This window comes from Rattus norvegicus, chromosome 20 (assembly GCF_036323735.1).
Source record: "Rattus norvegicus strain BN/NHsdMcwi chromosome 20, GRCr8, whole genome shotgun sequence".
NCBI lineage: Eukaryota > Metazoa > Chordata > Mammalia > Rodentia > Muridae > Rattus > Rattus norvegicus.
In genome coordinates, this window is record NC_086038.1 from 27,728,819 (window position 1) to 27,743,669 (window position 14,851).

General features: G+C 44.1%; 2 protein-coding genes across 10 annotated transcripts in view; one reads left to right on the forward strand and one right to left on the reverse strand.

Moving 5' to 3' along the window:
• Positions 1-8,999, reverse strand: part of Septin10 (septin 10) — a 92,956-nt gene extending 83,957 nt beyond the window's left edge. For 2 of the 9 annotated variants that reach the window (XM_006256415.5, XM_006256418.5), the window contains exons 1-2: positions 8,856-8,994; positions 8,245-8,270 (exon numbers count right to left, since the gene is read on the reverse strand). In XM_006256415.5, the coding sequence (XP_006256477.1) occupies positions 8,245-8,270; positions 8,856-8,877 (48 nt within the window). In that variant the 5' untranslated portion in view covers positions 8,878-8,994. Of the gene's footprint in view, positions 1-7,594; positions 7,733-8,244; positions 8,271-8,855 lie in introns of those variants that run through there. The other 7 variants (XM_017601667.3, XM_063279185.1, XM_006256417.5 and 4 more) reach the window with 5 other exon arrangements.
• A 429-nt stretch (positions 9,000-9,428) lies between these two features.
• Positions 9,429-13,895, forward strand: Sowahc (sosondowah ankyrin repeat domain family member C). The gene has a single exon (NM_001109364.1). The coding sequence runs from the start codon at positions 9,520-9,522 to the stop codon at positions 11,068-11,070; it is 1,551 nt and encodes a 516-aa protein (NP_001102834.1). The 5' UTR covers positions 9,429-9,519; the 3' UTR covers positions 11,071-13,895.
• Positions 13,896-14,851: the final 956 nt, after the last annotated feature.

Below are 14,851 nucleotides of genomic sequence, written 5' to 3' on the forward strand. Positions count from 1 at the left end.
CCCCTGTTCATTTACACACTCTGCTACCAGCAGCAATGGCAGTTGCATGGCTTTGGACAGACCGCATAGCTCACAAACCTGACAATATTTTACTACTTGACTGTTTAACAAAAAGTACATCAAACCTTGCGTTGAAAGAATAAGAGGGTAGGGGACTAGGAAAGTATTGTTCTGGTTAGTTTTTGCCAACTAGAAATGAACTAGAGTCACCTAGGAAGAGGGCCTCTTAATTTGAAGAACTGCCTCCAGCAGCCTGGCCTGTGGGCATGTCCATGGGTCAGTTTTTTAATTACTGATTGATGAGGAGTGGCCAGCCCCATTGTGGGTGGTATCACTTGTGGGCAGGAGTCCCGAGCTGTATGAGAAAGCAGGCTGACCAAGCCCTGGGAATAAGGCAGGAAGCAGCATTTCTTCAGAGTCTTTGATTCAGCTCCTGTCTCCAGGCTCTTGTCTTGACCTGCCTTTGCTTCCCCTAACTGTGAAGTTAAGATGAAATAAATCCCTTCATCCTCAAGTTACTTTATGTCAGTGTTCTATCACAGCATCAAAGAAACTAATTAAAACAAATGTAATACAGTTTTAGGTGACATAATGAGCTCCTGGCGTTTAGGATTTGCTTAACTTTGAATCTGAAATGTCTCTCAAAGGCCTAAGAGTTAGAAGCTTGTGTAATTCCCAAAGGAGGGAACATGAGGTGGGGCTTACTGCAGTGCTAAGACACTTTCGAGTGTGCCCTCAACGAAGCCTGTGGATACTAGTCTGTTTCTCTCTTTTGCTTCCTGACTCTCAAAGACTCTCTCGGGTTTAGCACTCAGTCCAACACACGAGTCTCTGCCACATGCCTAGTGTACTGAAGTTGGCCCTGGAATAAAACCTCCAAGGCTGCGTCAAAGTAAACTTTTATTTGTCATAGGTAACTTAGTATAACAGAAAGGTGATGGATGTCTTCCTTTTCTACTTGTTGTAACAAAATACCTAAGAAAAGCAATGAAGGAAGGGTCTATTTAGGCTCACAGTATTATAGTATTACTGGGACAGGAATCACGGTGGCAGGAGTCTACGGCAGCTGTGATGTCTGCAATTATAAAGCAGAAAGAGACGAATGCTGGTACCTCATTTGCTTTCTCCCTCTTATTCACTCTGGGCCCCAGCGGAAGGAATGGTGCCCTACCACACAGGATGTGTTCCTTGTTCAGTTAAATCTTTCTGCAGACACCCTCAGGAACACATGATGATTATAAATCCCATCATGTGACAATGAAAATTAGTTATCATAGGTGAAAAAATTTAAGGTCAAAACATTTTAGTGAGACTGTTGGTATGATTTTCCTCTATCTGAATAAGAGTGGAACCTTGGGACAGTTTGGTGTTAAGTATGGAATTTCATCAGGAAAGAATTATGGAGCAGGTAACAACCTGCTACACCAGGCCTAATTGAGGTAGTGGCCCAGAGTGGTCAGTGGCCATTTACCCAAAATTTTACATGGCTGCTTGGCTTTATCTCTTGCCGATCCTGAATCCCATCCCTCCTCCCAAGGTTGAGGAGTACGCAGCCCTTGAGGTAGCCAAGGCATTTTAAAAATAAGCTAATGTGTGTGTCTTTCATTCGTGGATCCAAAGACAGCTCCTGAGCAGGTGCTTGTGTGCAATCCGCCCTACAACTATAAGAGAGGAGGTCAGCGTACAGTATGAAGGTTAGTACAGTATCAATGAAAAGTATAAAGGAGAAAAATATAGCAACAGAGAAATACAGCAGTTAACTGCCTCATGGGCAACATCTGTGCTACAACGGGAGCTAATAAAGGCAGTGAACTTTAAAACACAGCTCCTCTACATCTCCTCTGGGAAATCTTCAAACAACAACAAACAAGGTTCAGTCAGCAGAGGTAGAAGACATGGACCAGAGTAGACATAGAGAAAGTAGGGTGCCCACAACACTGCAGCATAAGTGGGAAGCAGGCTAGTCTTGACCTTGAGTAGGACACCCAGGTATGTGAAATCATCGAAAATGTAATGGCAGAGGCTTCAGAAGTAAGGACAAGTCAGCTGTAGCTGACCCAGGATAGGACATCCAGGCATGTGAGGACCCACATCACATATGAGGGGGCAGGCAGGATGTGACCAGAGTAGAATGCCCCATCATGCAGGGACTTAAAACATACAGATAAAATGGTAGAAGGGGGAAGCAAGTTAGAGCTGACCTAGATTAGAGCACCAGGTATACATAGTATGTGACAACAGATGCAGAGCCCAGTCAACGGTATGTTGACACTGGATAGTGTGTTATCACTGAGAGTTGCTGACTCTCAGGGGAAGACCAGGGACAGTGCCATAGTTATGAGCGCCAATCTCACAGCAAAAAAAAAAGGGGGGGGGGTTTGAAGGGTTGAAGTACAAAAGTGGAAGTCAAGAAAAGATAAGGAGAAAGGGAGGAAATTTCAGAAATTCAAAGAAGACATGAAAGACTCCCAAGAGAACAAAAACAATCAATGTAGACGAACTGGATCTTTCCACCAAAGCCAGTAAGTGGGGGAAAGGAACACAAGAAACTTTGGGGCGACCATGAAAAGACCAAATTTATGAATTATGGAGATAGATGAATCATCTGCCCATGGCAACTATTTCCCATTCTAGAGAAATTGGTACTCATGCAGAACACCAATGGACAGGATCAGAAAAAAAAAAAAAACTCTCGTGATATCTTACAGTTAAAATTCTAAAACAGAATAAAGGGTGCGTTTCCTCTTTAACTTGGGCTAATGACAAGTCTTCTGAGGAAGTCCCATGTCCATAAGTAATGTCTTGACTGGTGATTAGGATCGGTGGTCCAGCTCTCTGTGGGTCATACCACCCCTGGGTAGGTGGTTCTGGACTGTATAAGAAAACAAGTTGAGCATGCGCCTAGAAGCAAGTCTGAACTGGAGCCAGCAAGCAGGGTTCCTACATGGTTCCCACCCTTACTTGCTTCAGTGATGAACTGTGACCTGGAAGTGCAAGGCAAATAAACCCGTTCCTCCCCCACATTTCTTTGGTCAGCATGTTTAATCACAGCAACCAAGTAACCCAAGCACAGTAACAGCTGATGATTCAATATAAAGTTTTAAGTTAAGAGAGGCTTAGAGATTTGTGTTCTGAGTTGTAAAAGACCAAAAACTGTTGATCCAGACTATTATTCTTGGTAAAATTACCTGTCTTAATTGAAAATTTAAAACTTCATCTGATTAAAGCTAATGGAATTTGTGACCACTAAGTCAAATAATGGAAGGAGGGTTACTGCAGAACGCTGTATGGAACGGAAGGAGCACTGCTATATGGAACAGAAGGAGCACTGCAGAATGCTGTATGGAACAGAAGGAGCACTGCTATATGGAACGGAAGGAGCACTGCTATATGGAATAGAAGGAGCACTGCTATATGGAACAGAAGGAGCACTGCAGAATGCTGTATGGAACAGAAGGAGCACTGCTATATGGAACAGAAGGAGCACTGCTATATGGAACAGAAGGAGCACTGCTATATGGAATAGAAGGAGCACTGCTATATGGAACAGAAGGAGCACTGCTATATGGAATAGAAGGAGCACTGCTATATGGAACGGAAGGAGCACTGCTATATGGAACGGAAGGAGCACTGCTATATGGAACAGAAGGAGCACTGCTATATGGAACAGAAGGAGCACTGCTATATGGAACAGAAGGAGCACTGCTATATGGAACAGAAGGAGCACTGCTATATGGAACGGAAGGAGCACTGCTATATGGAACAGAAGGAGCACTGCAGAATGCTGTATGGAACAGAAGGAGCACTGCTATATGGAACAGAAGGAGCACTGCTATATGGAACAGAAGGAGCACTGCTATATGGAATAGAAGGAGCACTGCTATATGGAACGGAAGGAGCACTGCTATATGGAATAGAAGGAGCACTGCTATATGGAACGGAAGGAGCACTGCTATATGGAACGGAAGGAGCACTGCTATATGGAACAGAAGGAGCACTGCTATATGGAACAGAAGGAGCACTGCTATATGGAACGGAAGGAGCACTGCTATATGGAATAGAAGGAGCACTGCTATATGGAATAGAAGGAGCACTGCTATATGGAACGGAAGGAGCACTGCTATATGGAACGGAAGGAGCACTGCTATATGGAACAGAAGGAGCACTGCTATATGGAACAGAAGGAGCACTGCTATATGGAACGGAAGGAGCACTGCTATATGGAATAGAAGGAGCACTGCTATATGGAATAGAAGGAGCACTGCTATATGGAACAGAAGGAGCACTGCTATATGGAATAGAAGGAGCACTGCTATATGGAACGGAAGGAGCACTGCTATATGGAACGGAAGGAGCACTGCTATATGGAACAGAAGGAGCACTGCTATATGGAACAGAAGGAGCGCTGCTATATGGAATAGAAGGAGCACTGCTATAAGGAACAGAAGGAGCACTGCTATATGGAACAGAAGGAGCACTGCTATATGGAACAGAAGGAGCACTGCTATATGGAACGGAAGGAGCACTGCTATATGGAAATGGAAGGAGCACTGCTATATGGAATGGAAGGAGCACTGCTATATGGAACAGAAGGAGCACTGCTATATGGAACAGAAGGAGCACTGCTATATGGAACGGAAGGAGCACTGCTATATGGAATAGAAGGAGCACTGCTATATGGAACGGAAGGAGCACTGCTATATGGAACGGAAGGAGCACTGCTATATGGAACAGAAGGAGCACTGCTATATGGAACAGAAGGAGCACTGCTATATGGAACGGAAGGAGCACTGCTATATGGAATAGAAGGAGCACTGCTATATGGAATAGAAGGAGCACTGCTATATGGAACGGAAGGAGCACTGCTATATGGAACGGAAGGAGCACTGCTATATGGAACAGAAGGAGCACTGCTATATGGAACAGAAGGAGCACTGCTATATGGAACGGAAGGAGCACTGCTATATGGAATAGAAGGAGCACTGCTATATGGAATAGAAGGAGCACTGCTATATGGAACGGAAGGAGCACTGCTATATGGAATGGAAGAAGCACTGCTATATGGAACAGAAGGAGCACTGCTATATGGAACAGAAGGAGCACTGCTATATGGAACAGAAGGAGCGCTGCTATATGGAATAGAAGGAGCACTGCTATAAGGAACAGAAGGAGCACTGCTATATGGAACAGAAGGAGCACTGCTATATGGAACAGAAGGAGCACTGCTATATGGAACAGAAGGAGCACTGCTATATGGAACGGAAGGAGCACTGCTATATGGAAATGGAAGGAGCACTGCTATATGGAATGGAAGGAGCACTGCTATATGGAACAGAAGGAGCACTGCTATATGGAACAGAAGGAGCACTGCTATATGGAACGGAAGGAGCACTGCTATATGGAACAGAAGGAGCACTGCTATATGGAACAGAAGGAGCACTGCTATATGGAACAGAAGGAGCACTGCTATATGGAACAGAAGGAGCACTGCTATATGGAACAGAAGGAGCACTGCTATATGGAATGGAAGAAGCACTGCTATATGGAACGGAAGGAGCACTGCTATATGGAATAGAAGGAGCACTGCAGACCAGAGAGAAAATACCCCAAAGAACAAATGAGGTAAATAAATACCAGGACAACAGACCAAAAGATGAGGAAAATACCACAAAAGTAAGTAAAATTATAGAAACCAATACACATACTTCAGTAATAACTGTGAAAATTAGTGGTCTCAATATCCCCAACAAAAGACAGACTAGCAAACTGTATTAGAGAACAGGATCCATCTTTCTGCTTTCTCTCTGCTGGATTTCTTGTTATTTTGTCTCACCCTCCCTTAACCCTCTCTTGAATCCTTCTGTCCTCTCTGCCCCTCAAGACAGAAAAATATGGAAGTCTTCAAATCTGCATTCCAATTTAGAAGCAAACCAGCATACCATCTCCCAATCCCCCCACAACAAACACACACACACACACACACACACACACACACACACACACACACCTTTAACTCAATTCAAACTCCTTCTTACTCTTCACAATGTATATATTTTAACTTATGCATTATTGTAGCTTTTTCATAAACATTGCTTTTTTGGTTTGGGGGGCTTTTTTAGCTACTTTGTGGGTTCTTCCTGGGGTCTTCCTTTATCTGTCTCCTAACAATATCTTCTCTGACTCAGCTCAGCTGTCATCAACCGTCACCTCTGACCCTACTCTTCTATCTCCTGACCCTACTTCTGCCTACTCTGCAATCCTACTACTCTACTACTGCTACACCATACTTACCACCTACTCTCCCCTTCCTCTCAGCCTCTGCTGGCTTTTATATCTTCTCTTCTCAGGAGCCAACTAACACTGAAGAGTGCAGGGTCATTTTATGCACATATTTCATACAGCATATTATGTTCTTACTTCAATTTTATTACTCATGCCTGACATACATGAAAATAACCCAAGCCTCCTACATGACTTATACCTCTGCCAATAAACACTCCTCAAACACATCCATAACTGACTAGATGACTACTGCATCATCTCTACTAACCTGCTAGTTCTTTCACTCAGTCATCTGTCTCAGGCCTGGGTATCACAGGAATTAGGATTCTTTAAAAGGAAGAAGCTTTGGATTGTTCCTATGGATTGTTTTTTTTTTGTTTGTTTTGTTTTGTTTTTTTTTTTTTTTTTTTTTTTGGTTCTTTTTTTCGGAGCTGGGGACCGAACCCAGGGCCTTGCGCTTCCTAGGTAAGCGCGTTCCTATGGATTGTTAAATGTCCTATGGCTGAGCTGAAAGACTTTACTGTCTTCCTTCCATCATGGTTATGTTATACATAGCAAAAGCCATTGTCTGCTCTAACAAGAGTCCTCAAACATCTTCCATGCTAACAAAGAAACAGAAGTGACAGTGAAATGCCAAAGCCTGAGTTCACTGTCCCCCACATCACTGCTCTCAAAGGCTGCATGTAAAACATGCTGCTTGACTTCAAATTACACTTTTACCTCAATTTTGCTTTACTTTTAAAAACTTTTCCTCGATTATTTCTTTATTCTTTAACCTAAAAGGCTTCAAGAGCGTTTATAAGGAAATCTGAAAATCCTAGAATTCCTAGTTACAGTGAACTCAGTTACTGTGACAATATGGTAACATTGCTGAAAATAGAACCCTAAACATATAAACTTGAAAAATTATGGTACCTAAAAAGGGAATGGGCACTGGTCTAGAACCAAGACCAGGACTTTTCCAGATGAAGTTATAATCCCTGTACCTCCGTTTATCTATGAGGTAATGCATACAATTACATGTGGAGTGGCATTTAAATAGACGCAAACAAGGATACAGCAGCAAATATAAGTTCTCAACTACCTGCTGGAAGGAAAATCAGCGCAATAATAGCAGTTTATCAACTGAGGTGTCTCAGATGCACTTAACTGAATCAAGACCTATGTAAAGAATAGTTCATACAACTACGACTGTTGCTAGGGAGAACACGTACTGGTAGAACTTCACCTATAAATGCTATTGCTAATAACTGCAAATACTAATTCCGATGTTTTCAGCTTTTTATAAAAGTATATGAGCCACAACACAAACCTCTTCCTACATGAAGCAATAAACAGATTCCAAATATGGTAAAACTCCATTCGCACAGAAGAAAGACATCATGGCACACATAGGTGATAGATGGGAACACAGTTACCATGTCCAGTGTATATTTCCAGGGGGAAAAAGAGACCTGCAATAAGTTGTATTAGTGCGAATACATCTAGCAGGAAATCAAAGCTTCATCACGATAAAGCATTAGACGGAACTGGTAAATCACTAAATGGGTGATGACACTTTTTTATGAGAGTAGTTTTACCAGACAGACATTAAGGTTTGAATAGCTTAAGTATTATGTTTTTTTCATGTCAATGGTCACAGTTTAACTTCACACAGAAATTATAGCATTTATCTATTTATTATTTTTATTTTAGTCTACTGAAATAAATTCTACAACTAAGATGAAGCATAGGAAGATAATAAAAGTCAGGTAAGTAGGAAGTTATTTGGGAAATGTTTATTGGAGTAATGTTGCTTGAGATTACGAACCCAACAAAAATGCTACCAATGGCAAAGGATTAATAGTTAAGAGAATTAATTTTATTAATATAGATAAGAGAAATATTAGAGCTTCTTAAAAAATTAATTTACTGCATGCAGCTGTTAGGGAAGTAGAAATAAAGTCTATTCTACCCCCTTACACATCTGGAAGATTCCATGTACAGTCCTAAAATGATGGGAACAAAAACAAGATTACAAGAGGTTGGTATTATGAAAATAGTATGACCATTCCAATAACTAAGGCTTATACCCAATATCAATTAAGATAAGTTACATAGGATCTGTCATGTGTTCTTTTCATTACAAGGAGATGGGAAAGCAAAACAGAACCATCAAGCGGTACAGTAAAACTGCGAGCTTTGGAAAAGCTAAGGAAGAAGACTTCCCGGTTAGAAGCCATCCATGTACGTATACACAACTGCATAAAATCAGGCGGATTGAAGGCCTGATTTAAAAAAAAAAAAAAAAAACCGTTACAAAGTGACAGACATCAATCATCATCCTGGATTTCATTTACACCACCCTCTTCGGCCAGGACCAGGAAGCCTGGAAGATAAAACTTCCCCCCAACATGCTGTCGCTCGCCAGAGCTCCTCAGCCCTCGCCCTGGGGCCACAGGGAGCCCCCTCTCCACGCCACGCGGAGTCCCGGAGCCGCACGGTCACAATCCCGCTGGCCCAGAGGCGACCGGGCGGGGCGGGGACTCAGGGAGTTCTACCGCGACCGGGGAACACAAGGGCGCAGGGCTCACCAGCTGCCGCACCTCGTCGCATGAGGCCATAGCCCTGGTGAGACGTAGGGAAACGGTGGTCTCAGGCCGGACGCAAACGCAAGTCCCGGGCCGCTTCGGAGAGAGACCCGCTGGGCGTAACTGGCGGGGCACGGGGCGTGCCCGGCGCCCCGCAGCCGTTAATGGGCGGGGCGGCCTCTGTGGAGGGGCTGGGGCGGGGCCGAGGCGGACGGCTGTGGGAACGCGCCGGGGGCGGCCAGGGGTTCCCGCGCTCCGAGCGAGCTTCTCCCGGGTGTGCCCCGCCAGACGTTTCAGACGAAAAGCCAAGAGTGCAGGGAGGGAGAATAGAAACGTGAGCCTCGAAGGAAGAGCTCTAGGTTCCTCAACTCTCCACCAGAGGCGGAAACAGTGAATGCAAGCCCGCGCGGAGCCCGGAAGTGGGCGGGACCTCGGGCCGCAGACTGGCGCAGAGATTGAGTCCCCAGCGGAAGTGGGTGTGGTGGGGCGTGTCTACTGGGACACTGCCCCAGTGAGGCGGTGTCTGCGCTCGCGGGACTCCAGACTCTTAAAAGCTGGGTTCGCATGCTGCCAACCACTGTGATCCAGACGCTCTTCGGGTCCTCCTGACGTCCGGCCATGGTGTCCGGCTGAGCTGTCCTGGTGCTGAGAAGCTGAGCCGCGGTGAATGGCGGGGTCCCTGGAGCCAAGCTCTGAGGCGGTCCTGCGCTTTCTCGCCGAGCGCGGGGGCCGGGCCCGACACTCGGAATTGGTGCAACACTTCAGGGACGCCCTGTGTGGCAAGCGCGAACAGCGCACCCGCGCCCGCGAACACTTCAAGGAACTGGTCAACGCAGTGGCCACCGTGCGCACCGATCCCGCGGATGGTACCAAGTATGTGCATCTCAAGAAAAGGTTCTGTATGGGGGAGTCCCCTCCGCTTGAGGCCGCGCTCCCCCAACAACTCCCGCGCATCGAGGTGACTGAGGAGCCTCAAGTCCCGGACCTTCCAGCGAAACCATGCGAGGGCAGCCAGCCTCCGGTGGAGGCAGATCCACAGTTGTCTCTCGGAGTGGGCGGCGGACTGAGCCACCAGAAGCCTCCGGCGGCTGCTCAAGGTGGGGCCCAGAGTAAAGACTCGCCACGGGAGGTCGAGGCCGTGTCGTGGGCGCCGGGCCCCGGATCCAGTGAGAACCTTAAACTCCCTCCACATGGCGGTGAGGAGGCTGAAGGGGGCAGTTCCCCTAGTGTGCCAAATACGCCCAGGTCGGCCCGTCAGAACTTTCGGGACCTGGTGATGGGCAGCTCCCCGCAACTAAAGAGGAGCGCGGGTCCTGGGGACGGTAGCGCTGGGAGCATCTCCTCAGGAGGTCGCAGCAGAGGAGGGGCCGACTCCGATAGCACCTCGTTAGCGTCTTCATCCGCAGAAGAGGAGAGCAGCGGCGGAGGCTCGGTTACCCTGGATCCTCTTGAGCACGCCTGGATGCTCTCAGCTTCCGAGGGCAAGTGGGACAGCCTAATAGGGCTGCTCACTTGTGAGCCCGGCCTGCTCTCGAAGCGAGACTTCATCACCGGCTTCACTTGTCTCCACTGGGCGGCCAAGCACGGCAGGCAGGAGCTCCTGGCCATGTTGGTCAACTTTGCCACCAAACACCACCTGCCAGTGAACATCAATGCCAGGTCGAGCGGAGGCTACACTGCCCTACATTTGGCAGCGATGCATGGGCATGTAGAGGTGGTGAAGTTACTAGTGGGAGCCTACGACGCAGATGTAGACATCAGGGACTACAGCGGGAGAAAGGCCTCTCAGTATCTGAGTGAGAGCATTGCAGAGGAGATAAAGAACCTGGTGGGAGCCCTGGACGAAGACGATGGAGACAGCGCTGCCGGCCGCGGGAGTGGACGCTGGAGACTTTCAAAGGTGCTCCCATCACACATCACTCACAAACTCTCCCCGGTCGTGGAAGACGGAGCTGACCATCACCACCACCTCGCCGAGGGATGGACTGGAGGAAGCAAAGCAAAAGATTCAGGTCGCAAAGCCTCGGGCAGCTCGAGTGGACGGATAAAACCACGACTCAACAAAATCCGATTCCGAACCCAGATCATTCACACCACTCCCTCCTTCAAGGATGCTGAACCGACACTGGAGGAGGGGGAAGAGGAAGAGGAGGAAAGGCCTCTTCGAGGCTACTCATCTTCCTTTAAACTGAGACCGAAGTCCAATGTATTCGGGTAAAAAACAATGGGTGCTAGAAATACTAAGGCTTATTTGTCTTCAAGGTAGAGTAATACTGGGTATGGATAAGAAGTGGAGGCAGAAAAGACAGGATAAATTGCATTTCAACTTCTGGGCTTGGAGTGGATCTGCAATAATCCTTTCCGGATAGCATTCTGGGGCAAGAAAATGTCTCTGAAGTGATTCATAATGCACTGATTTGTGCCTCTCTCCCGCCCCACCCTTGTAACCTGGAACTTGTGAGAACTGGAATTATTGATGACTAAGAGTCCCTTTGCTTTTTAATCATTACTAAGATACCATTCAGAGTAAGGGCCATCAGAAAATGCAAAACTCCTGGTAATGCAAACTGAACCTGCTAATTTTGTAAATGAATGAAACTACAGGCTGCCCTGATTTTCTACCAGTCGCACTTGCTTAAGGTGCTAAAGAAGTCAAGGTCAGAGTTGAAATGTGAAACTGCAAATGAGAATTATGTGACTGGAGATGGGAATCTACAGATATTATCTGACTTATATTGTAAGTAGCAGTTCCCTTCCTTTAAAAGCAATTTTATTTTTTAATCACTGGACAGAAGAACTAGGCAGTATTTGCTTTTGAGTTGCTGTAATCTGGTCTGTGCCTATAACACTATTCAGTATACGGTACATTATTAACCGCAAACTTCTGGTTAAGTAGAAGAACATGTAGCAACCTCTGGTACTTTTCTTTAAAGTGAATGTCTTGTTGATTATCACTAACTTGTTTTGCTACTCTTTAATTCTAAACTTTCTGGGGTTTGTATTCTGGGGTTTCTTTTTGATGAAGCTTACAATACTTAGACTAATTTACTTATCACCTAAACCATTCCTTGTTTAGAAAATGGCAAAACTCAGCATAAGTATTAATAAGCCTATGCTTCTGTGAAGTAATTATTAAATCAACTTAATATGTTTCTCATGTAAGAGACATTTTAATTTTATTAATACATTCAGAGTCTCTATGCTTTGTAGCAACATTTTACAAATGTGCAAAATACTAAATCTTTCACTTTTCTTACGTTTCTTTGTATCTACTCAAAGAGCTATGGTGTAGTTACAGAAAGCCTAGATAGTCTGCCCATTTAAAAATGGGCAATTTATTATACTTTATAAGAAGAAAGAGAAATGGGATCATTTCTGTATTTCAATGCTGCTAGCTATTGAATTTCCTTATATATAATTGAAAAATACTATTCCTTAAAATTAAAGACCTTTACAACTGTGATCCTTAATTACATTCCATTCATTTGTGTTAAGAATAAATGGCTTTATAATTATTTTAAAAATTAACTTGGAAACGTATTAAATCTGATAGCAAGATTAGAAACTTTTGGGCGAGACTGATTTGACCAAATCCTTCTCTCTCCGTCTTTCTGGCCTGATTGCTGAAACCTAAGTTGTTAGCACCCATAATATAGAGGGCTGAGTGAGCAGCCAAGCCTGCAGAGCGGAGGAGACTGCATGGTTATATAGAGCTGCACAGCATTTTGTTGTTAAATAACCTTCCCAAGTCATAGAAATTTCTAACAAATTTGTCACATCTCAAAATAGCAGTTGTTTAAGTATGGATTGAAGATGCTCATGAAACATATAAATTGTGGCTAAGGAGATGGTTCAGTGGGTATGAGCACTTGTTCTGCAAGCATGAGGACCTGTGACTGAATCCCCAGCACCCATCTAAAAGGGTATGTATGCATAGCTGAGGTGATACGGGCAGATCCTCAGAGCCCAGTGCCAGACAGCCTACCTGAAAGCAATGACTTCTGGATCAGGGAGAGGCTGTCTCCAGGCAGTAAGAAAGACGTAGAGGAAGTCACCTGACATTCTACTCTGACTTCAGAATAAGCACACATGGGTACTCCCAAACATTCTTGTGCCTACACTACACACACACACACACACACAAAGTTGCTACCCACTTATGTGCCTTCATCTTTGTTTTAGGATTTAAGAAGTAGATCATGTACATCGATGAGCACTTTTTCTGTCCACGTAAGTGAAAAGCCAATGTAAAAAGCAATCATGTTCCATGTCTAGACATGTTAACTATATCTAGTGCAGAATAAGCTTACAGTTCTCAAGGACTTTTAAATTCCGTGTTAAGATAAAGCAACTACCATTTGACTTGCTTTTCACAGTAAAGGTTAAAAGCTATGATAAAATATTACATTTTTTCTGGAGTCATTCAGACAGCTCAGCAGACAAAAATAGTTGTCTTACAAGCTTAAAGACCTGAGCTTGACCCTAAAACCCACAGTAGATGGAGAAAACTTAACTGCTGAAAATTGTCCTTCAGCCCCACATGTGTGCCATGGCATCTACACACCTGTACTCACACGCCTGGCACACAAGCAAACACACAAAGCTAATTAGTTTAAATTTCAAAGGCACAAAAAAGGAACTCCAGGCATTCTTGTCATAACATACTTTATGCAATAAATATAACATTTCAAGCTATATAACTCCATTCCTTTTTTTTTCCAGTTTTCAAATCAAAAGTAGAAAAAAATCATTTGTATAATTCGATAATCATGAAGTTGTATCTCTCAACAGTGGCAATACATAAATGCAGGCATCTGTTGACAAGAGACTGTAGTTTCAAAACAAGTTTATGTGTATGCTTGAAGCTATGAATGTCAAGTTTGCTTTTATGGTATATAAAGTGCAGCTAATGTGGTACTAGTTTATTCACACCTGAAATAATTGGAATATGATGTTTGTCTTTTGCTTTCTTAAGTAAGTGAAAGTTTTCAAGAAATGTGAATATGTGAAGTTTGTCAAAATAAAATGTTCCTGGTAGAGATCAAATTGCCAGATATCTGTGGTTCTTTAGCTGCTTTACATGTGCAGTGGTTTATGGTTCGAAAACTGCTTCTCAAAGTTTCAATTTTATTTGAAATTTCTTTTCCTTCCTTCTAAGGATACAGTTACAGTGTCCCTAATTTATAGGTAGGAATTAGAAGTTCAGGGCCTAGAGAATCTTCCTTTGCACAACTTTTGTCTTTCCTATACATTAAGTTGTCAGATTTTTGGGAAAACTGCTTTAGTTTGGCAGCAATAATGAAGGAATCTCTTTAACAAGCACCAGGACCTTTTAAACTGAAAAACATGAAGGTTTGGAAGTGCCTCAGTCAGAAGGGTGCGCACAGGCATGGGCAGAGGCTAAGCTAATCAAGGTAATCCCTTATAGGCATGCCCAACTGCTTGGTTCCTAGTGAATCTAGAGCCTGTCAAGTTCATTAATTGATCTTAACCATCACAAAAGTTACATTAAATCCTTTAGGAATTTGCTGAAAACCTTTTAAATTATGCCAATTGCAGGAAGATATATGAAACTGGAGATCATGTTTAGCTAAATAGCTAGACTCAGAAAACTATCTGATGTTCTTTCTCACTCATGCAAAATCCAGGTTATGTATATGCATGCATTTATGTATATATACACACATGAAGGAAGTTGAAGGGAAATTACTAGGAAAATGGGACAAAAGGAAGGGAGATAGGAACAAGAAAGGATCATGAGTAAATATAAACATTACACATGTAAAAATGTCATAGTGGCACCTGTTATTTTGGTTGTTTTGTTTTCCTTTTTTTCCTTAATTTACTTTTATATTCACTTGACATCCTGGTCGTAGCAACCCTCCCCCCTCCTCTCAGTCCCTCCTCCACTTCTCTGAGGAGAAGGGGAAATCTCCACCTTTGATACCACCCCAATCCAAGTTGAAGCAGAACTAAGGTATATCTTCTCTCACTGAGGC